The 25,372-nt window shown below is 39.1% G+C and overlaps 1 protein-coding gene across 4 annotated transcripts in view; it reads right to left on the bottom strand.

The window, feature by feature from the left end:
• Nucleotides 1–892: 892 nt before the first annotated feature.
• REST (RE1 silencing transcription factor) overlaps nucleotides 893–25,372 on the bottom strand; it is a 40,397-nt gene continuing 15,917 nt past the window's right edge. For 3 of the 4 annotated variants that reach the window (XM_059922927.1, XM_059922929.1, XM_059922928.1), the window contains 3 exons: nucleotides 18,984–19,887; nucleotides 13,909–13,992; nucleotides 893–6,495 (listed from right to left, as the gene is read on the bottom strand). In XM_059922927.1, coding sequence (XP_059778910.1) covers nucleotides 4,529–6,495; nucleotides 13,909–13,992; nucleotides 18,984–19,878 — 2,946 coding nt within the window. In that variant the 5' untranslated portion in view covers nucleotides 19,879–19,887 and the 3' untranslated portion in view covers nucleotides 893–4,528. Of the gene's footprint in view, nucleotides 6,496–13,908; nucleotides 13,993–18,983; nucleotides 19,888–24,870; nucleotides 25,270–25,372 lie in introns of those variants that run through there. The other variant, XM_059922926.1, reaches the window with a different exon arrangement.

The following is a 25,372-nucleotide window of genomic DNA, read 5'->3' on the forward strand; positions in this document are numbered from 1 at the left end:
TTGAAGGTAACAAACCAAGTCACACATCAATAACATATATTCGTGATAAATTCCCCATATATCCTTAGTCAGGCAGAAATTTTCATACTTCTTGTTATCGATTCCACCATGCCGATAAAATAAATGCTTGGAAATTCATTTTGCTTTTCGCTGATAAAAGAGTCTTGCAGGAGGGGAAAGAGGGTGAATCACTCATCAATTAAACAAGAAATATGCATTCTTTCCTGACTCACGATCTTCTAGGTCACTTGCTGCATCAGGACAGAATGCAATCCAGTTGTTCTGATGTTTCTCCAACTCACTCTCCCTTTTCTCTCAAGTCCACAAATATCTAAGCCTTAGCACAACTGTTTATTTCCATTAACAAAGGAAGCAAAACCTTACTACAATATGGCTTATCACTTTCCCTTGGATTTCATTTTCATCTCAGACTTCCATTAGTAGAGTAAAATCCTTAAAATACTGCCCTAGCATTCAGTGACCATTCAATGTAACTTAATCTTACTTTCCCTTCAATGCATCTTTATCCAATTATGCGTGAAAATTTACTGATACCAGGCCTGCTACTGAGAATGGACATGTATATTATAACTGTTAAGGGGACCTGTGGTTTGGAAAAAATTACCACATAAAACTTCCTATAAAATTGTCTTCAGGTTGTTTCTCCCCTACCTCCACATCCACATTCCCAGAATGCAGATTATAGGAAGAGAGGATTTGGACTACTACCCACTGGATTGTTTACCCCAAATAAAGACTTCCACAACCTTTCTCCCTACCTAGGTTATCAGGGGGAAAATATTTTGAGAATTATTAATACACTTGCAGTTCCGGCCAAATAAATTTGGCTTCCTTGACATTTGATGTACCAAAAATAAACAAAGGCATAAAATGCTTTTTAAAACTTTATTTCAACATTAACTATGCATACAGAAATACACTCATATGGGTTAATAGAATGCAATTTAACTTATCCTACACAATTTGGACCAAAAACCTGGTACATGGTTTGCTTCCAAAAAAAAAAACAAGGATTTGCAATCTGGTTTATTTTTCATCTATTACAAATGTATATATATATAAAAAAGATACTCCATCAAATGCTGCTAAAGCAAACAGCAAGATCCTTGAGAAATTAACCTTTGGTTTGTCTCTGAAAAGTAACAGGTATTGCACTGTAAAACTTTACAAAACTGGTGCAACAAAACATTGTTGTAATGTTTCAATGCCAGTTCACAAAGTTCAATAACTAATGGATGTTGATGAGGGTGAGGAGAGCCTATGTATACATGTGAAAATATAAAAGGTATCCCATCTAGTTAATATTGCATGTAGATCCCGAATCAACTCAAACCAAGATTCAGATAATTTCTTAAATCTGAATTAACACTATCAGTCCAGTTCATCTGCTGAGGTCAAAAGGAAACTCTGCACAGTAGCTGTTTTCCTGATTTGTGCAAAAAAGAAAATTAAGTTTCTTCCCCAGCAATTTAGTCCAGAACTACAGCAAAGTATTTCATCCATTGTCAACATTCATGGGGTGAGAGGCAATGAGGTTACTTAGGCTTAAATCTGAATTAGCACTCAGATGCAAGAGTCCCCAAAGTTAAGGACCACACGACTTTAGAAGTGACTCTAAAAAATAAAATGGCCCTTCCTGGAAGACTAGAGCAAAACATCTAGCAATAGTTATAAGAAGTCTTATCAAAAAAATGTAGCCCTTTGTGAATTACACCTCAATCGAAAAAAAAAGAGCCCCAAAGAAGCAGCTCTGAAAAGAGGAAAAAAATATAACTTAAAATATCTTGAAAAGCAATGTGAATATAGGTGCAGAAGATAGTTAAAAGAGATCTATTTTTACAAGGCTACCTAGGATTAGGCTTATAATGTATTCTAAGTATTTCAACTTTCACTCTAATACTAAACATCAATTTATAAACAAGATGTTCACTTTTTATTCTGTTATAAAAAGGGAAAAGTCTAGCTTCAATCCTATCCAGTGGAGGGGAAACTGAGAAAACAAAAAGATTCAGTCTCATGCAAATAGCACATTTTTCAAATGGAAGAACTCCCAACTAGACCAGAAGTTCATATTACTAATATACTTTTCAATGAAACAATTTTTAATAAGAACAAATACATGGCATTAAGGTTCAGAACCTAATATAGGCCTGACAATCAAGTCCTTGTTTTCTGGAGGAAAGGCCTCAAGTTCATTCAATTTCCAGTAACAATGTTTTCACAGATCACTTTAATAATAAGAGGTTTTAATTTCATTCACATTTTTGTTTTTGGAATTCTAGTTTTAAATCTAAATAAGAAAATTAGTCCAATTCCCCAGAAGTCATATTTTTTTCTTTTGAAGTGTCAAAGAATCCACAAAACCTCTTGCCCAAACTGATTCCCAATCTCCAATTTGAACTTAACACGAATATTTTCATATGTACTGTAAAAGGTAACTTTTTAACATAAAATGTATACATGAATATTAAATCTAGTTGTTAGAAAGGTTTAACTAGCTTTATAATTTAAGTTTTAAAACATAAATATTTGCAGATTGATCTGTTTGACAATGATTGTCAGAGCTGAGAATTCACCTAGAATTCAACATCATTTACAAATCCTCATCATGCACACAAAACACACACCAGTAACAAACAACTTACTCATGTCTTGAGAAAATCTTCTGCTTCTTTAAATCTTTGGCCTCCCAGCCAATTCCAAGGTTCAAATGTCTTTTACCTTAAATTTCACTCTCAGGTTAATAAGTTTTCTACCCACACTTTAATACTTTTCCTAATCTTTCACATGTTGCATTGCCAAACTCTGAAACCTGCCTCAGAGATCACCAGACAAAAGAAAATAAATGAAATATAAAGTGGTTACTTCAGAATAGAACATGCGAGGATCAGAATCAAAGTTCCCTACTGGGATCATATTTTATTTTACTGTAATGAATAACTTATCAGCAAGGAAAAAAACCTATGTTAGAGTCTTTCATATTCTTTGGTGACTGGCCAAAGAACCTACTAACAAATATGGGGTACATACCCTTTTCCATACAAAGCGGTCCTGTAGGAACACCAGAATAGCTTCTATTCATTTGAGGCCTCACCTGTAGAAAAAGGCTGTCCCGGGAAAGCCAGGACATCCCTGAGAAAGTATGATTTTTTAATCTGGACTGAACTTAACTTTCACCAGGCCTTTTTCATTGAATTCACAGGAAGTAGCAGCTGGTCTACCAGCACTCATACTACCTTTCTCATCCTAGGTTTTCTGTATAATCGCTATGGCTTTGGAATCTCACAAACTGATATCCTGTATAACTTGAAGGAGTAATTATGCCTCCTAATTCCAGATTGGCAGCTTCCAAATAAAAATTACAGTTCTTTATTCAGCGGAGTAGCCATATAAACACCAACCATCTATGAGAAGAGGTTTTCCTCTAAGATACGATTTAACACCGTACATTTAGGAAGTAAATCTACTAAAACAGACCAAAAGTTTACTTACGGTTGGTACTTGAGATAAAAATCCATTCAGTATAGAGCCTAGTGGTTTATTTATTGTAAAGTTCAAACTGAGAGCTGTGATTCACCACATCAATTTAAAATAAATAACTTATATGAAATACAGATTCTGGCATAGATATAAGATGTTAAAATCAAAATCAATGGACTGAACCTGCATCTTTCATTTGCTCACAAATTTGAACAGACTAATATTCTGCAAAAAAGACAATTGCAGCAGGGGAAAAGAAAACTGCTCTTTTGCAAACAAGACTTAAGCATCCCTCCAAAGAGGTCAAAATAAACATGCATATATAGATATAAAGTGTTACAACACAAATGCTATTTCTAGAAAAAATTTAACTGCATAGGTTAAAAACAACAATGTGCAACATCTTAAGGCATTAAAGCACCGAAAAAAAAAACAACCCACCAAAATCACTTTTTATGACGATTGACATACACAAAACACATATACTGATCAAAACTCAGGAAGTAAATACTTGGACTGATATAACGTCCATTGTTGGGAGAATTTCTCTTCAATTTAAATGTCTCTTCTCATCTCTAAAACAATTTTAAAGTGCTAACTTTATATAAAGCAGGCAAATTCTTCAAGTAATTTGCTATTTAAGTATGCTAATTTTTACAGAGCTAAACAAGGAACTAAGAATAAACTAAAGTGAAACAGGAAGATAGACATGAGGAAAAAACTCACAAGTTATAGCTGAACAAATCGATAGAATGCTCTAATACCATCTTGGCATTCTGGGTTCAATTAAAAGCAAAAGCTAATAGATTTAGATGTCTGCTGGTTTATTACACTAACTCCCTTGGATTTGCTAAAATGTGTACATCAATAGGTACACGGATTCCTAAGGAAAAGAATGCCACTTAAAAATCAAGATTGGATACTAATTAAAGCAATTTTAAAAACAAAAGTTTGTCTACTACTACAAATGAATACAAAATGTCAGAGACCTTACAAACTAAGAACTGAAGCCTTGCCCAAAGTTTAATTACTCCTGCCCTTGAGCTGCCTCTTCAAGGAAGTATACATTAACCAAATGGCGATTGAGGTGTTTGCTGTAATCTTTTTCCTTTCTAAAAGAACGATCACAGAAGATACAAACAAAATCTCCCTCGGCCACTTTGACTGCCAAGGCTTCCTTTCCATTTTTTCTACTAGTCTCTTGTGGAACTGGCCGAGCCCCATTCAATCCAGAATCATCACTATCCTCTGACATGTTGTCACTTAGGTCACTTCCATCATGACTGTGGATGCCTTCATCTTCATCCATTTCCTGAGACTCATTTACTGCCACGGTGACGGGAGGTGATGCCACAGTAGCTGTGGACACTGCTTCACATTTTTCTAGCGGTAGAGGAAGAAGTGGTGGTGAAGTTGACTCTTCAACTGCCGAGTCTCTGCCGGGGGGATTCTCTGTTTTCTTCTCATCAGTGTCCCTCTTCATTTCACAAAGCATAGTGTCAGCCTGATGTTTACCATCTAAAGTTTCACCCTCTGGCATACTCAAGTTTTGTTCAGAGGATGAAATATTGGCAGATGCCTTGGTAACAGCAGCAAGACCAGCTAGACTCTGATCTGCCTCTTCTGCTTCCACTTTTTGAAGGGGAGCTTCTTTATGTCCTTCGCCTGCAGGGACTAATTTTTGGTCTTCTGACTCTTCCTCTTTTAGGTTTTCCTTTGGCAGAGGTGGTGATGGTGGTAAGAGATCCTGTGCACCGGCACTTTCCTTTAGAAGCTGCCTGTCTTTAACAGGCACTAAGCCAACTTCAATAAGGACTTGCTCCTTCTGCGCCATTTCACTCTGCATGTTGGGCTCTTCCTTCCCATTATCTTTCTGAGGAGACCTTTTGGGCATCGGCTCCACGGGGGGAGGAGGCTCCGCATGAACAGGCCCCTTCTGAACAACCTCGACCTCAGCGTGCCCCACAGCGGGGAGAGGAGGAGGAGGAGGAGGGGATGGGGGAGGAGGAGGAGGGGGCGGCAGCAGCTCCGTCTGAGCAACCTCGACCCCAGCATGCCCCACGGGGGGGAGAGGAGGAGGAGGAGGAGGAGGAGATGGGGGGGCAGCGGGAGGCGGCTCCGCCTGAACAGGTCCCACCTCAGCGGACTCCACGGGAGGAGGAGGCTCTATCTGAGCGGGCCTCCTCTGAGCAGGCTTGCTGCTTTTTTTACATGGTTTACTTCTCAGAGTTTTCTTCTTTGCACTGTTTTTCATGCAAATACTTTGCTTTTTATTCTCCTCTACTTTGCTGTCACCCTTTGGCACTTCCTGACTACTTCTGGATTTGCTTTCTGCCTTCTTTTTCTTTTTTGTCACAGGTTCCTCATCATTAACAGGTTCTTGTAAGGAACGGGCTTCAGCTTCTGTCTTCCTTTTGCTTTTCTTGCTTTTACAGCTTTTTTCTGAATTATTTCCTGGGTGCACATCCATTTCTTTAGCTTCCATTGCCGATTTGCGAGTTCTGGTAGTCACTTGGCTTGAGGCATTACTACAAGGCTTTTTCTCTTTTGAAACATTATCTTTTTTCTCTACTTTGACAGACCTCTCGTTTTTCTTCCCAGTCACATCCCCCTTCATTTTTGTCTGCTCTGTTTCTGTTTTCTCACTGGTGATTTTGTTATCAGGCAAGTCAGCCTCTCGCTTTTTGGTTTTCTTTAGTTTCACTTTTGAGACATCCATGGTCTTATTAGGACAAGTAGGATGCTTAGATTTGAAATGATACTGCAGATTACACTTCTTGGAAGCTGCGTAGTCGCATACAGGGCAGTTGAACTGCCGTGGATTAATATGTAGCTCCACGTGTTTTTTGAAGTTACTTCTATCTGCTGTTTTGTAGTCACAGTGTGGGCAGTTAAGAGGTTTAGGCCCATTGTGAACCTGTCTTGCGTGACGGGTTACTTCATGTTGATTAGAGGCCACATAACTGCACTGGTCACACTTAAATGGCTTCTCACCTGAAGGTAAACAAGAGATGTTGCAGAAGGCATACATTAAGAAATGAATTCAAGATTTACTCAAGCATACTTATAAGGAACTGGATACATGTAAAAAAACAAACAAACAAAAAACCACCAAAACTATTTCTTGAAGACTTTATCATGCAAATTACATTTACCATATTTATTTGTATATCCTTCCTCTATCCCTTGACACTGATTCTCATAGCAAATGGGAGAATAATTATCTCAGTTAATCACCATCTTCTAAAAAGTTCATCAAGCTAGGGCTCTCAAGCACTAATAAAGGACACAGATTCATCAAGAAATACACAATTACTGGAAAAGTGACTTGGGCTCTTGATGTTAATTTTGGGGCAAGGGCACTCAAAGAGATAAGATAATTTTAAAGTTTTTATGTTTAGTTAAAACAAATGTATAATGGAGTAGAACATAAAAATCCCATACATTTCAGATAAACCTTGAGGCTTCAAAAGAAATATTATACACTCTAGGCTACACTCCCAGACCTTCCGTGTGAAAGTCTTAAAAGAATGCTTTGGCTTCAGGGAGCAAAAGGATTTTTCTTTAAATTTAACCCTTTTGTGCATCGTGGCAACAGCCGAGTCAAGTTTCTCTTAGCAAACTTTTTCACTGCTGGAGTTTCTAGTCTACAGCAAAAATATAACAAGTCAGAAATCTTTTCTTGATTTTCTCCCACCTTCTTCTAAAGAATGGGCAAAGAAACTAGGTAAATGAAAAGGGGCATACAAATATATATGGTATATAAAACTAGCAAAGAAAGTAATAATCACAGGTACATACAAGACCAGAAGCCCACCCCCAACCCCCAAATTAAAGGCATTAAGATTAACTCATTCTTCCTGAATACATACCCATCTAGATCACACTCTAGCAAATATTACCAAATGGTATCCATACCCCACTGGTCCAATGGAATGCATAGCAGAAAAATGGAAATTGACATTTATGAAAATTCATCTCTCAAACATTCTCAAATTTACATCAAATCTTATTTAATTTTTTCATAAAGCAAAACTACTCAGACATGAAGTAAAACCATGTAGATGGTAAGCTTTACATGATTAAAAAATGTCCGATGATAGAATACTCGATCACAAAAACAAAAACTTATCCACGTATGTCAGATTGTAAACGCAGCTAACTGGACAACTCTTCCCCACATTAGTCCACTAACAGATTCATAAATAGAGGCTTCTAACAACATGCTAAATTACTCTATACTTCGCCCTATCTTGTCCTCTCCATTGAATGACTTTAATGGAGACAAACGTTTATTTAACATATATAGATACAGAATGAGGAAAAGATATATGTGACATAACGGTTAAGAACTTGTTCTACAGTAAAAATACGTGGGGAGATCAAATATGGGCTCTGCAACTTACTGTGAAGTCTTGAGCAAGGTACTGAAAACTCTCTAAGGCTCAATTTCCTCATCTGTAAAGTATTCTTAAGTGTTGTGAGCTACAAATAATCTAATCCACATAGAGCTCTTAGCAAAGCACAGATAGCCAAGCAGTCAATACACATTACCTGTAAGTCATCACTTTTGGAATGAACTGGTAAGTTTTACAATAGGTAAACAAAAGGGAAGATTTCATGTGCTTATCCTGCCTTAGTACATAAACCCTACTTTTGAGTAAACAAACAGCTGATAAATGGAGTTGATCTCCTCTGGAAAATATTTGTGCTCTTAAAAGAATTATAAAGAAAATGTCATCATTTTATAAGCCCTAATGAATGAGAGTATTTTCACAGCCAGCATCAAACAAGATGCAAGCCTCCACCTGTGAAACGGTCAGAGAATGGGAGTTCCTAGGACTCTGAATAAAACTGTGACATGATTTATTTGATTCATTCACCCCACCCCCATTTTTGCTTTATTGCCATCAAATCTTTCTTGTATTGGAAAATCAATTCATCAAGTTTAGCTTATTAATACCTAGCTGAATGAAAATTCTTTTGCCCTGTACCAACAGTTTTAACTTAATTCCCTTTTCCAGTTCTAGTAAAATTTACCTGCTTTTCATCTTTATAAATGTCAGATGTCTGTTTAATTCTTCCCAAATTAATTTATAGATGTAAGGCAAATTCAAAAAGGGAGTTTTATAAGCTTTACACATTCTTATCAAGAAGAGCCCAGAAAGAGTAACAAGGGAAATTTTAATTAGTGAGTAACAGGGGCATACTACTCAGCAATAAATATGGAGTTCTGAAAATGCAGCATGAAATCAATCTCAAAAATATTTTACAGAAAGATGTTACATTTTTTAACATAAGTCAGAGTATTAGTTGAGGGGGGACTATGGGAGTACTGACTAGAAAGGGTAAGGAGGGAACTTTTCTGAAGGTGGTAAAACATTTCATGTCTCCACCTAGATGGTAGTCAAACAAGAGAAAACATACATAAAGTCACTGCCCCATATACCTAAGATGCGTGCATTTTTGTATGTGTAAATTAAACCTTAATAAAAATTATTAAAAAATTATTCTAGGGACTTCCCTGGCAGTCCAGTGGTTAAGACTCTGAGCTCCCAATGCAAGGGGCACAGGTTCGATCACTGGTCGGGGGAACTAAGATCTTACATGCTGCCTGGCGTGGCCAAAAAAAAAAAATCTAAAATTCATAAAAAGACTCTCAAACCATAAAATGTGTCAAATGACACAGCTATTAAATAGTGCCTCCACGGAATTCCCTGCTGGTCCAGCAGTTAGGACTCTGCACTTCCACTGCAGGGGGTACATGTTCAATCCCTGGTTGGGGAACTAAGATCCTGAAAGCTGCGCAGCCAAAAAAAAAAAGTGCCTCCATAGTAACCATCAAGTATTCGGTGAGAGGAAAATAATTTTTGCTGAAGAAAGTATTTTTTTCATCTTAAAAAGAGTTATCCTGAGAAGATAAACAAAACTGATAAACCATTAGCCAGACTCATCAAGAAAAAAAGGGAAAAGAATCAGGCTTCCCTGGTGGCGCAGTGGTTGAGAGTCTGCCTGCCGGTGTAGGGTACACGGGTTCGAGCCCTGGTCTGGGAGGATCCCACATTCCGCGGAGCAACTAGGCCCATGAGCCACAGCTACTGAGCCTGTGCATCTGGAGCTTGTGCTCCGCCACAAGAGAGGCCGCGACAGTGAGAGGCCCGCGCACCACGATGAAGAGTGGCCCCCGCTCGCCGCAACTAGAGGAAGCCCTTGCATAAAAAACAAAGACCCAACACAGCCAAAAATAAATAAATAAATAAATAAATAAAAAATTTTTTTAAAAAAGGGAAAAGAATCAAATCAATAGAATTAGAAATGAAAAAGGAGAAGTAACAACTGACACTGCAGAAATACAAAGGATCATGAGAGATGACTACAAGCAACTATATGCCAATAAAATGGACCACCTGGAAGAAATGGACAAATTCTTAGAAAAGCACAACCTTCCGAGACTGAACCAGGAAGAAATAAAAAATATAAACAGACCAATCACAAGCACTGAAATTGAGACTGGGATTAAAAATCTTCCAACAAACAAAAGCCCAGGACCAGATGGCTTCACAGGCAAATTCTGTCAAACATTTAGAGAAGAGCTAACACCTATCCTTCTCAAACCCTTCTAAAATACAGCAGAGGGAGGAACACCACCAAACTCATTCTACGAGGCCACCATCACCCTGATACCAAAACCAGACAAAGATGTCACAAAGAAAGAAAACTACAGGCCAATATCACTGATGAACAGAGTTACAAAAATCCTCAACAAAATACTAGCAAACAGAATCCAACAGCATGTTAAAAGGATCATACACCATGATCAAGTGGGGTTTATCCCAGGAATGCAAGGATTCTTCAATATACCCAAATCAATCAATGTGATACACCATATTAACAAACTGAAGGAGAAAAACCATATGATCATCTCAATAGATGCAGAAAAAGCTTTCAACAAAATTCAACACCAATTTATGATAAAAACCCTCCAGAAAGTAGGCACAGAGGGAACTTACCTCAACATAATAAAGGCTATATATGACAAACCCCCAGCCAACATCATTCTCAATGGTGAAAAAATAAAACCATTTCCTCTAACATCAGGAACAAGACAAGGTTCTCCACTCTCACCAGTATTATTCAACAGTTTTGGAAGTTTTAGCCACAGCAATCAGAGAAGAAAAAGAAATAAAAGGAATCCAAATTGGAAAATAAGAAGTAAAGCTGTCACTGTTTGCAGATGACATGATACTATACATAGAGAATCCTAAAGATGCTACCAGAAAACTACTAGAGCTAATCAATGAATTTGGTAAAGTAGCAGGATACAAAATTAATGCACAGAAATCTCTTGCATTCCTATACACTAATGATGAAAAATCTGAAAGAGAAATGAAGGAAACACTCCCATTTACCACTGCAACAAAAAAAATATAATACCTAGGAATAAACCTACCTAAGGCGACAAAAGACCTGTATGCAGAAAACTATAAGACACTGATGAAAGAAATTAAAGAGGATACAAACAGATGGAGAGATATACAATGTTCTTGGATTGGAAGAATCAGCATTGTGAAAATGACTCTACTACCCAAAGCAATCTACAGATTCAATGCAATCCCTATCAAACTACCAATGGCATTTTTCACAGAACTAGAACAAAAATTTCACAATTTGTATGGAAACACAAAAGACCCTGAATAGCCAAAGCAATCTTGAGAAAGAAAAACGGAGCTGGAGGAATCAGGCTTTCTGACTTCAGACTATACTACAAAGCTACAGTAATCAAGACAGTATGGTACTGGCACAAAAACAGAAATATAGATCAATGGAACAGGATAGAAAGCCCAGAGATAAACCCAAGCACATATGGTCACCTTATTTTTGATAAAGGAGGCAAGAATATACAATGGAGAAAAGACAGCCTCTTCAATAAGAGGTGCTGGGAAAACTGACAGCTACATGTAAAAGAATGAAATTAGAACACTCCCTAATACCATACACAAAAATAAACTCAAAATGGATTAAAGACCTAAATGTAAGACCAGACACTATAAAACTCTTAGAGGAAGACATAGGCAGAACGCCCTATGACATAAATCACAGCAAGATCCTTTTTGACCCACCTCCTAGAGAAATGGAAATAAAAACAAAAATAAACAAATGGGACCTAATGAAACTTAAAAGCTTTTACACAGCAAAGGAAACCATAAACAAGACAAAAAGACAACCCTCAGAATGGGAGAAAATATTTGCAAACAAAGCAACTGACAAAGGATTATTCTCCAAAATTTACAAGCAGCTCATGCAGCTCAACATCAAAAAAACAAACACCCCAAACCAAAAATGGACAGAAGACCTAAATAGACATTTCTCCAAAGAAGATATACAGATCACCAACAAACACATGAAAGGATGCTCAACATCACTAATCATTAGACAAATGCAAATCAAAACTACAATGAAGTATCACCTCACAGAATGGCCATCATCAAAAAATCTACAAACAATAAATGCTGGAGAGGGTGTGGAGAAAAGGGAACCCTCTTGCACTGCTGCTGGGAATGTAAATTGATACAGCCACTATGGAGAACAGTATGGAGATTCCTTAAAAAACTAAAAATAGGGCTTCCCTGGTGGTGCAGTGGTTAAGAATCCGCCTGCCAATGCAGGGGACATGGGTTTGAGTCCTGGTCCAGGAAGATCTCACATGCCGCAGAGGAACTAAGTCTGTGCTCCAGAACTACTGAGCCTGCGCTCTAAAGCCCGCAAGCCACAACTACTGAAGCCCGTGTGCCTAGAGCCCGTGCTCCGCAACAAGAGAAGCCACCGCAATGAGAAGCCTGCTCACCGCAACGAAGAGTAACCCCCGCTCACCGCAACTAGAGAAAGCTCGCGTGCAGCAACAAAGACCCAATGCAGCCAAAAAGAAATAAATAAAATAAATAAATAAAAAGTTAAAGGAAAAAAAACTAAAAATAGAACTACCATATGACCCAGCAATCCCACTACTGGGAATATACCCTGAGAAAACCATAATTCAAAAAGAGTCATGTACCACAATGTTCATTGCAGCTCTATTTACAACAGACAGGACATGGAAGCAACCTAAGTGTCTATCGACAGATGAATGGATAGAGAAGATGTGGCACATACATACAATGGAATATTATTCAGCCATAGAAAGAAATGAAATTGAGTTATTTGTAGTAAGGTGGATGGACCTAGAGTCTGTCATACAGAGTGAAATGTCAGAAAGAGAATAACAAATACCATATGCTAACATATATATATAGAATCTAAAAAAAAAAAAAAAAAAGGTTCTGAAGAACCTAGCGGCAGGACAGGAATAAAGACGCAGACGTAGAGAATGGACTTGAGGACACAGGGAAGGGGAAGGGTAAGCTGGGACGAAGTGAGAGAGTGGCATGGACATATATAGACTACCAAATGTAAAATCAATAGCTAGTGGGAGGCAGCCACATAGCATAGGGAAATCAGCTCGGTGCTTTGTGACCACCTAGAGGGGTAGGATAGGGAGGGTGGGAGGGAGACACAAGACAGAGGAGATATGGGGATATATGTATATGTACGGCTGACTCACTTTGTTATAAAGCAGAAACTAACACACTGTTGTAGAGCAATTATACTCCAATAAAGATGTTAAAAAAAAAGAGCAGTCTGTGAAAAAACTTAGTAAGATGTCAATTCCCTTTAACAAACATTCACTGTGCTCACAATGGGAAATGAATTCCTACGTTAGCAGGATGCGGGAACTATCCAGTGTGATACCTACAAAAATATTACAAAGGCAAATACAAACTGGATGTATTTCCTCCAGTATGAAATATTTCATCCAAGATGAAATGGTAACATATCTACTGAGAAAAGGGAAGGAAGAGTTGTGGATCAGGTCAATATCTCTAGGACCACCCAAGGGTCAGTGTGGCCAAAATGAAATAATTATCCATTCAAGAGCACGTATGCTAATATTGACTTTTTAACTTTGTCATCTATATACCTTCATAATGGGGACCAATTCTGGATGGTGACCATGATTATTTCAGTTCTAGAGTGGATAAATCTCTCACTTGTTATAGTCCTGTATTTTATTTATTATAGGTTAATAAATTGGGATCCTGGATTATCAATCATTCCTTAAAGTTTGGCTTTTGTTAATCAATCCTCAGAAACCTTATCAACTCTCAAGAGAACAAACCCAAATTTCAGGGAAGCAGCTAAGTAGGAATCCCTGGAACCCAGCAACCACACACTGAAATTATTAAAAGTATATAAATATCCAAATTATATTAAAAATAAATCATAAATAATGACCCAGTTCCAGGTCTAGAAGAACTTCTTTATAATGGTAGTTTACTAAAAATGATAGAAAAATTCCGATTTCTTACCAACCTGAATGAGTACGCATATGTCTGGTTAGATGAGTTTTCTGAGAACTTGAATAAGGACAAAGCTCACATTTATACGGACGTTCTCCTACAAAAATATAATGATTAATGTTCAAATAATAAAATAAGGCAAATACAATTCTCACTAACAATACATACGTTATTCAATACTAAGCATTTTTTAACAAGAATTTTTTCTCCCTATTCCTGGCAAAATGGCCAATTTCTATCATTTATTGGAACAGTAAATGATTTAATTCAGAATACACATAACTACATTATTTCTGCTTTGCTGAAGAAAAAGTATCATTGGCTTTCTGAATTCTCACAGCCCTTTTAATTTTCACAGTAATGCTACATGTGTAATAGCAAATATTAAGAACTGAAAAATTATCTTGATCAGGTATCAAGCAACTTTTTAAAATCAGAATTATCCTTAAAAAAAAACATGTACCCAAATTTTCTGATGCTATGGCTTGGGTAATTTTTTGGATCCTTGTAAATGATAAATCTACCATTTTAAATTGTTAGCTTAAAGCAATAACATTTTTGAGTGGGGAGGCTATTGTTTTAAGCTAAAAATTTCAAGTGGTAAATAGAAGTTTTATAGAAGACTCAGGTCAATTTTTTTTTTTTCTTTTTTAAATTTATGTATTTTTTGGCTGCGTTGGGTCTTCGTTGCTGCGTGCGGGCTTTCTCTAGTTGCGGCGAGCAGGAGCTACTCTTTGTTGTGGTGCACAGGCTTCTCATTACGGTGGCTTCTCTTGTTGCGGAGCACTGGCTCTAGGCATGCAGGCTTCAGTAGTTGTGGCTCACGGGCTCTAGCACACAGGCTCAGTAGTTGTGGCTCACAGGCTTAGTTGCTCTGCGGCATGTGGGATCTTCCCGGACCAGGGCTCATACCCATGTCCCCTATATTGACAGGTGGATTCTTAACCACTGTGCCACCAGGGAAGTCCCAGACTCAGATCAGTTTTAAATTATACTCATAAAGCCACAGGGATGGCGACCAGCTGACAATAAGAGACCAGTGATTTACTACTAAAGAATTTAAGACTCAAAGGCAGAAAATGTGTGTTTTTTGGACATGGGTTGTCGACCACAAAATATACTGAAAAAAACACCTTGACAATCTGTTTTTGTCTATTTTTTGGCCACAAGATAATAAGTATGACTTCAGGCAAGCCTCCTCATCTATAACAGTAACACTACCTTCATTTTCTAGAATTGTGAGAATTTAAGATAATACATGTAGAGCATTCAACCCGTGCCTGGCACGTAAAGCCCTCAATAAACACCAGTTATTATTTTCTCTATATTATACATTACAGTAATAGATGTATTTAATAACATGGGACAAGGAAAGGAATAGACAGAGTGAAAAAAAAAAAAGAATGTGGTGATAAGTGTGAAATGTGTTCCTAATAACTGTTCAGCTGTTATTAGCTGGTACTATAGATTAGACATAAATAGCTCATGGTAACAGAATGCCTACTTTAGCCTGGATGAATTCTAAGATAGCTTAAAAAATGTTGAATGTATTTTTGTAAAAAAAGATACATAATTGGCCAATAAGCACATGAAAAGATGCACAGTATCATTAGCCACGAGAGAAACTAAATCAAAACCACAGTGAGATGAAGATTTCACACCCACCAAGATGGCTATAATCAAAATAACAGATGTTAACATTTATTTGTTAGGTTGTGGAGAATTTGGAACCCTGATACAGTGCTTGTGGGACTGTACAACAGTGCAGCCACTCTGGAAAACAGTTTGCCAGTCCCTCAAATGATTAAACATAATTACCATATGGCCTAGCAATTCCACTTCTAGGTGTATATTTACCCCAGAGAAATAAAAACATATGTCTACACAAAAACTTGTATATGAATGGTCACAGCAGCATTACTCATAATATCCAAAAAGTGGAAATAATCCAAAAATCCATTAACTGATGAATAGATAAACAAAATGTTGCTTACCCATACAAGAGAGTATTACTTGGCAGTAAAAGGAAAACAAGTACTGTACATAGGACATGGATGAACCTTGAAGACATTATACTAAGTGGAAGTAGGTAGCCACTGAGGGCCACATATTAGATGATTCCATTGATATGAAATGTTCAGAACAGGCCAATCTACAGTGAATTGTATGGTACATCAATTGTGTATCAGTCAAGCTGTTACCAAAAGAAGTTAACGGAAAAAAAATTTGATACCCTTACAGATTAACATGAAGGATCAACTAAGGATAATTTACTTTTAAATTCTTCGTAATGAAACAAATTGCTTCTGCCTGTGCAACTCACCAAAATAGGCATAAATACTCTAGAAGCGCTAGTAATTTATCAGTCACACATATGGGCAAAAACGTCATCTTTTAAAGTAGAATTTGTGAGGACTTCCCTGGTGGCGCAGTGGTTAAGAATCCACCTGCCAATGCAGGGGACACGGGTTTGAGCCCTGGTCCAGGAAAATCCCACATGCAGCAGAGCAACTAAGCCCATGCACCACAACTGCTGAGCCTGCGCTCTGGAGCCCGAGAGCCACAACTACTGAGCCTGCACGCCACAACTACTGAAGCCCGTGTGCCTAGAGCCCGTGCTCCACAACAAGAGAAGCCACCACAATGAGAAGCCCACACACCACAACAAAGAGTAGCCCCCGCTCGTTGCAACTAGAGAAAGCCCACACGCAGCAACGAAGACCCAATGCAGCCAAAATATAAATAAATAAATACGTTTAAAAAACAAAAAATGAATGCACTAAAGTAAAATTTGTGAACTGGTTAGATATCAAAACCACAAAATGAAAACTCTTTTGATTGAAGACTCAAATGGAAATCCTCAGCCCCCTACCGTGATGATTACCTATAAAAAGAGACTCAGAAGTTTGAATCTTGGTTGTATGTGACCATGGGCACATCACTTTAGGCTATCAAGCCTGAAGTTCTCCCTCAGTAAACACCCAGTTTTCCTCAGTAAATTGTTCTGAAGATTAGCAGAGAGTAGAAGAAAGCACCTAACACTGAGCACTCAATACAGGAACATAAGACACCCACTAAGTGAACCTGAAAAGTAGGCTACCTAAGTGAGAAATAAGAAACAAGCGATTCCTGCTGATGATCACTTCTTATCTCCTCTGCTCTTCAGCACTAGATGTATTAATTTTTCCATAAATACAATTTTCAGAACCATGCGTTTAATACCACTGATACTCTCAGAATTTACATAATCAAAATACTATCCTTCTATTTATACACCAACAAATTGTTTTGAAATTTTTTTCTTTTAAAAAACCACAAATTAGGTAATACTGGGGGAAAAAGCTTTTTAAAAGTATTAAGACAGGGACTTCCCTCCTGGTGCAGTGGTTAAGAATCCACCTTCCAATGCAGGGACGTGGGTTCAATCCCTGGTCCGGGAACTAAGATCCCACATACCACAGGGCAACTGAGCCTGAGCTCCACCAACTAATGAGCCCGTGTACCACAACTGCAGAGCCCATGCGCTCTGGAGCCCCTGCACCACAACTAGAGAGAAGCCCACACACTGCAATGAAAGATCCCACATGCCACAACTAAGACCCAACACAGCCAAAAATAAAATAAACAAATAAATAAAAATTTTTTTTTTTTAAATGTATTAAGGCCAGGACTTCCCTGGTGGTGCAGTGGTTAAGAATCCGGCTGCCAATGCAGGGGATACAGGTTCGATCCCTGGTCCAGGAAGATCCCACGTGCCACGGAGCAACTAAGCCTGTGCACCACAAATACTGAGTCTGCACTCTAGAGCCCGCGAGCCACAACTACTATGCCTGCGTGCTGCAACTACTGAAGTCCGCGCACCTAGAGCATCTGCTCTGCAACACGAGAAGCCACCGCAATGAGAAGCCCGCGCACCACAGTGAAGAGTAGCCCCCGCTTACCACGACTAAAGAAAGCCCATGTGCAGCAACCAACACCCAATGCAGCCAAAAAATTTTTTAATTAATTTAAAAAACACATAAATAAAAAAATTTTTTAAATAAAAAATGTATTAAGACCAAATAAGTTTAACACTAAAATGAAATGAGATATGTACAACCAACGTTAGCTATGTAAGTCATAACCTTATTGTGGAAATAGCAACTTTAATGTGGAGAAAAAGTTCAGTAATGAATGATGAAGTATATAAAATACAGCCATTAAAATTAGTCACCTAGACTGTAATTAAGTGAAACGAAACCACTGTAAGAAAAAAAATTAAGAAATGGCAAAAAGTAGAGATCCTATTTAAAAAAAAAAGTATACATAAAAAATTGGAAATATACAACAAAACTGAAATTTTCCCAGTTCTCTCCATTTTCCTTTTTTTTTTAAATTCTAAAAATTCCTTAGGGCTTCCCTGGTGGTGCAGTGGTTCAGAATCTGCCTGCCAATGCAGGGGACATGGGTTCAAGCCCTGGTCTGGGAAGATCCCACATGCCACGGAGCAAATAGGCCCGTGAGCCACAACTACTGAGCCTGCGCGTCTGGAGCCTGTGCTCCGCAACAAGAGAGGCCGTGATAGTGAGAGGCCTGTGCACTGCGATGAAGAGTGGCCCTGGCTTGCCACAACTAGAAGAAAGCCCTCGCACAGAAACGAAGACCCAACACAGCCATAAATAAATAAATTAATTAATTAAAAAAAAAAATGAGACCCCTTAATGAAAGTCAATTTAAAAGTGAATAATTAAGGGGTGTTGGGGAGAAATGGGGAGCAACCACTGAGAGGGGTTTCCTTTTGGGGTGAAGATGTCCTAAAATTGACTGTGGTGTTGGCTGCACAAGTCTGTGAACACACTAAAACCAATGCATTCTAACTTTCAATGGATGAATTGTGTGGGAGTGGAGTACATCTCAATAAAGCTGTTATTGAAAAAAATGAATTGCCAAATATGACAAAATATTAATAACTGTTGAGTATAGGGGATGGGGACCCATGGGTGCAGCAGGGCATTCTCTTTACTTCTGAGATGTTTGAAATTTTTCACATTTTTAAAGTGTTTCATTTGGGGGGTAGAGTACACTTATAAACGAGATAGGTCCTCTTACCTGTATGAGTTCGAACATGCTGAACATAATTGTTTTTTCTGTCTGAAAAATAGTTGCATTTTCCACATGTGTATACTTTCCTTGGAAAATGGTTTCTCAAGTGTTTCCTCCAGTGATATTCGCTTACTGTGGTGTACGTGCAAATGATGCACTTGTAGACTCGCTCATTGTCCCCGGCTCGGGTGTGGTGTTTCAGGTGAGCAGTATAGTGATCATAGCGATTGGTATTGTAGCCACAGCGGTCACAGCGAATGGGGCCCTTGGAGAAATCTCCCTCTTCCCCAGTGGAAGAGCCACATTCCCTGGCTTTGGCTTGCTTCTCTGCACTTTCTTCCACAAAAAATTTCTTGGCACTATGAACTCGGATGTGATGCACAAACTGTTCTTCAGATTCTGCTTCATACTGGCATGGTTTACAGCGAAAGGGCTTGGTCTTCAAGTTCTTGCATTTGTCCTCTGCTACAGGTGTTTCCTGAGGAAGATCTTTATTTGCGCTGTACGGTTCTGAGGCAGCTGACACCTCAAACACAGGCCGTGGTTGGACAACACTGAGTTCCAAACTCTCCAGTTCCATGTTTTCCAGCCCACTGGGCTCGCCTTTTACCTCAGGAGACTCCTCGAGTCCTTCTCCATCACTATCTGAAAAGTTGTTATCCCCAACAGGCATCAATTCTGCCATCTGTCTTTCTTCGCCAACCAGGTAATCACAGCAGCCGCCGTTTACTTCCCCAGTTAAAGCCACATTTGCCAACATGATGAGCTGAGGCGCAGCCAGTTCAGCTCTGGACAGATCAGGCAAGTCATACATGTCGTTAGGCAAGGCCATGCCCATGGTGCCACTGCCGGTGAACAGACCTCCTCCTCCGGAAGACTGCCCCATTACCTGGGTGGCCATAACGGTGTTCTGCATTCAAAACAAAACAAATAACATGAAAGCACCAGTTTAAACACAACTTTTACTGTTCTAAAACCACAATATCACTGTAATTCTTCGTAACTTAAAAAAATACATTTTCCCATATAATCTTTAAACTCAATCAGCCTCATTAACTACTGAAAATAAGCCTTTACAATATTTTGTAATTCCAAATTCTCTTTACTGCAGTCATCAAAAAAATTTCTATGACCCCCTACAAAAAATTCTATCAAGTGTTTGACACAACTCATCCATCTACTAGGTCTACCACTGGCTTGCCTTCCCTCAAGCACTTTTACTTTTTCTAGTGGAAAAATATAAGTAACCTTCATTTTTAGTGCTAATTAAAATTTTATTTTAAATTCCGTATATGAACAGTAAACTGCTGTCCTCTCAAATCCCCCTTCAAAAGTTTACTGGTCTGAATCAGAAAGGGGAAAAAATCCAAAAGCTACCTGTGCATTTATTAAGTACAAACAGCCTGAAAAGCAGAAGCCTATAGTTAGTGAATTGAAGTTCATATGAACTCAACTAACTCCAAAAGAATAAACTACAGTTGACCTTTGAACAAGAGGGTTAGGGGCACCAACCCCCAGTGCATTTAAAAATCTGCATGTAACTTTGGGCTCCATAAAAACTAGACTACCAATAGCCTACTGTTGACCAGAGGCCTTATGGATAACATTAACAATCAGTTAACATATATTTTGTATGTTATGTGCATTATATAATAGTGTACAAGATGAATTGGGCTTATCAGTATCTTTATCAATATTGTATTATATGATGCAAAATACTGTAGATGTTATACGTATTACTAACACTAGGTATCAAAAGAGAAAAGATAATGTGAAAAAGAAATTCATACTTATTTACAGGTATAACGATTAATGCACTGATAAAGAAGCAGCAGCAATATGATTGCTTTATGGTAGTCTATTGTAATCAATAGGACTGCTTCACAGTAGCCTAGCCTATATGCAAATGAATGAATCACAAAATTTTTAAGCATACAGTATAAGGCATATTCATAATATAGTATTGGAAATACTGTTTTGTTTTAAAAAACTGCATACATGTGATGATAGGCTGATACGCTCTCAAATTATAAGAGGCATACTGTATTTTAATGTAAGTATTTAAAAGCAAAGTTATACAGCAGTAGAAAAACTAATACATTATTAACTTCATATTAAATATGACCTTATAGCTTTGTACAAGTTTTGCACACAATGAATACTTAGGTAATGACGATGATGACACAATGTCTCCCAGCTCTTGCTATACGAGTACTAGATTTTCACAAGACACTCACACACATACCCAACAGATAAGTTTATTAACTGAATGGCATGATTATTTACTATTCATTAAGTGGAAGTGGATCATCATAAAGGTCTTCATCCTTCTGTCTTCAGTTGAGTAGGGTGAGGAGGGCGGGGAAGAGGAGGGGTTGGTCTTGCTGAGTCAGGAGTGGCAGAGTGGAAAGAGGTAGAGGAAGTGGAAGGGAAGGCAGAAAGAGGTGCAGAGGCAGAAGAGGTGGAGGAAGTGGAAAGAGGCCGGCACTCTGTGTAACCTGAGGGAAATACGTCTTAATTTCTGTCTGACTTTTTTGCTTTTCCACTTCTCTAAAAATGTTTCTATAGGGTACCAATCCTTCTTCAACCACTGGCTTTAGTTTTAGTGTCTGTATCACACAAGGGTCCAAGTCATAAAAGAAGTCAAAAGTAGTCTTCAACAAAAGGAACCCTGCTGTCAGACTGTCTAATGTCAATTTGTTTTCTGGCACTGCTTCTTCCATGTCTTTTTCCTCATCACCTGGCACCGGCTCAGAAGCACTTATCTCCAAATTGACTTCCATTAATTCCTCTGGTATGGTGTCTATTAGCTCTTGAATATTCCCAAGATCTGTATCTTGAAGCCCTTCACCGCCCCCCCCCCCATCTTTTTGCCATACCCACAATCTCTTTCATGACTTCCTTGATTGGCTGTCGTAAATCCTGTGAAGTCATGCACAACATCTGGACACAGTTTTCTCCAGCAAGAATTTATTGTTTTAGGCTTGATGGCTTTCACAGCTTTTTCTATCACAATGATGTGATCCTTCCAGACTTTCATGATGTTCTATCGGGGTTGTCTTTCATAGCATTGACAATCCTTTCATAGAGTACCACATGTAATGAGCCTTCAAGGTCCTTACAACACCTCGACACAGGCTTCATTCAAAGACGTTGTGTTGGGGGACAAGTATACCACTTTGACACCTTCAATGTTGAACTCATGGTTCTAGGTGGCCAGGGGCATTGTCCAATACCAAAGAACTTTAAAATGCAGTCCCTTACTGCAAGGTACTTCATGATCAGGGACAAAGCACTGATGGAACCAATCCAGAAAAGTGTTCTCATTGCCCAGGCCTTCTTGTTGTACAATCAAAATAATGGCAACTGGTGTTTATCTTTTTTCCCTTTAAGGATAGTGGGCTTCAGGAGTTCCCTGGAGGCCTAGTGGTTAGGATTCCAGGCTTTTGCCGAGGAGCAGGTTCAATCCCTAGTCGGGGAACTGAGATCACGCAAACCGTATGGCGTGGCCAAAAAAAAAAAAAAAGGATAGTGGGCTTAGCAGCTTTATAGATAAGAGAAGTCCTGATCAAAAAATCAATTTGCACAAAACATGTTAGTCTTCAATCAGCCTTAAATCCTGAGGCTCGCTTCTCTTTCTTACTAATGGATGACCTTTTTGGCAATTTTTTCCAGAGTAGGGCACATTTCTCTGTGTTCAAAACCTGGTTTAGGCATACAGCCTTTCTCTTTAATAATTGTGTTCATGGCATCTGGGAACTCAAAGCCGGTTCTGGTATCTTGATATTTTTTTCTAAAATTACCAAACTATCCTCTGCTGGCATTAAATTCTCCAGATTTAGAAACTTCACATTCCTTTTGCTTTAAGTTGTCATATAACTTCTCTTTTTCTCTAATCATATTAGACTCTATAGGTATGCCTTTCTTATAGTAATACTATACCCACGTAAAAGATGCATTTTCAATATGAGATAGAAAGGCATTTCGAAAAAGTGCAAGTCTTTCATGTCTGCTGGCAAAAATGCAGAGACAGTTTCCAAATTTCCTTTTCTTTTTTTACAACAATCCTTACACTGGACTCATTGATCTTGAAATGGCGGGTAACAGAAACTACAGAACTCAGTTTATGGTACATATCAAGCAATTCAACTTTTTCTTCTAATGTCATGACTTTACTTCTTGGGAGCATTTCCAGCATCACTAGAGCACTTCATATGGGTCCCACGGTGTTATTCAAGGTTTCTGGTATCACACTAAACACGATGAAAAACACTCAGGAACTGCGAGAGGTGACCTTTTTTTTTTTTTTTTTTTACTGCAAACACAATTTACTGGAGAGACCAACTGCTCACCCAGAAATGATTAGACTCACAAGACGTTTTGAGTGGAATACCTGCAACACTTGCACTCACCAAAATAGCAAAAAGAGGCAGCTATGAAATTATTACAGTACTACAGTATGGACTACAGTTAATATTATGCAGTTATGAGTTACTGCTGCATCTTTACATTTGTATACATTTCTCTGGACCAGAATGGTGCCATGTGTGGTCTGTGTTCGTGTAATTTTTGATAAATTTTAACTTTTTATTAGATTTATATATATTTTATGGTAGCAAATGATAAAATACACTATTATCTACATATACTTTATGCACTCATGAGGTAACTTTTTCTAAATTTTTTCGATATTTCTAGGTTATGTGTATCATCTGTAAATTTTTTCAAAATGTTGCAAATCTCTAAGAAACTTTCCAGTTTATTTATTTATTTATTTATTTATTTATTTATTTATTTATTTATTTATGGCTGTGTTGGGTCTTTGTTTTTTATGCGAGGGCTTCCTCTAGTTGCGGCGAGCGGGGTCCACTCTTCGTCGTGGTGCGCGGGCCTCTCACTGTCGCGGCCTCTCTTGTTGCGGAGCATGGGCTCCAGACGCGCAGGCTCAGTAACTGTGGCTCACGGGCCTAGTTGCTCCGCGGCATGTGGGATCTTCCCAGACCAGGGCTCGAACCCGTGTCCCCTGCATTGGCAGGCAGACTCTCAACCACTGCGCCACCAGGGAAGCCCTCCAGTATATTTCTTGAAAAAAAAATCCACATATAAGTGGACCCACACAGTTCAAATTCCTGTTGTTCAAGGGTCCAATGTACTCTGAAAACGTACTTAGTACCATTAAAGTACCACTTAGTTTCTTTTTTTGATGATGACCTATTTCAAAGTAAACAAAAGTTATGGACCTTTCTTCCTGTGAAAAGGGAAATTTGGTGTATTCAAAAATACACAAATGAAAATACAGAAACTTTCAAATCCCCTAATAAAATAATTGGACAACTCATCTCCAAATCAGTAACTTTCTTGCATTGCGCTTGACTTGGCCCACTTGTCTGGCGGAGCCATAACAAGATCACCTTCAAAACGTGTTGGGGTTTTTTTATAAACTGTCTTAACCACGCTACTTTCCAATCTAAAAGGTGTAATTCTCAAATTAGGTGTTCTCCTGCAAATTAGAAAAAGCAAAATAGGTGGCAAAGGCTAAAAAAAAATGTTAAACCCAAAATACAAAAAGTAATCCGTCTCACCCAAGTGCATAAACACAAACCGGTTGAGTCATAGGTACCAACAAAAGTTGGAATCAAATGCCATCACACAAAGCAAACGCTGTCCAAGGGTTTAACATAACAGCCCAGACTACTCGCTAATTTCTAATTCTTCCCAAACCCTAACTACCATCCCCAAAGGGATTTTAACGTTGGTCGGGAAGACTGTCCAAGCACAGTCCGAAAGCCCAACGTGCTGCGCGAATTCCTACGTGCTGCTGCCACCAGCGCCTGCCTCGGCGGCGGCATTCCTAACTGAAATAGGCATTCGGCCATTTTCTCAAAATACGTACCAAACACAAAGCAGCTCTTTGCAAACTCGGGAGCTCTCGCTTCCTCTCGGCTCGGCCCGCTCACTGCACCACTGACACACCAGTTGCCGCCACACTCGTCCTGAACCTTTCCCTGGGCTCCCCAACTAAAGACTGCAAGACGGGCAAACTCGGGGTGCCGCTGGGCCAAACCAAGTCTTCCCCAGTCCAGGCTGCCGCCTCCTGGCCCGCGCGCCCGAGTCCGGGAAGAGGGAGGAAAGTTACCGCGTCGCCGCCGTCCCGGCTGCTCGCCGGCCCCAGGCTCGCCCTCCGCAGGGGGCCGAGGAGCCGCCGCGAGCGCCCTCCCGAGGCGCCGGGCCCCGAGCGCCGGAGGGGGCCCCCCGCGCCCCGGAAGTTTGCGGGTTCACTCCCCCACGGCGCCCCGCGGGACGCGCGCCCCGGCCCCGCCGACGGCGGCGGCTAGGTGGCCCCGCGCAGAGGGCCCCGGCGGCGGGGCGGCCCGAGCGCAGAAATCGCTGTCCAG

This window comes from Balaenoptera ricei, chromosome 5 (assembly GCF_028023285.1).
Source record: "Balaenoptera ricei isolate mBalRic1 chromosome 5, mBalRic1.hap2, whole genome shotgun sequence".
Taxonomy (NCBI): Eukaryota; Metazoa; Chordata; class Mammalia; order Artiodactyla; family Balaenopteridae; genus Balaenoptera; species Balaenoptera ricei.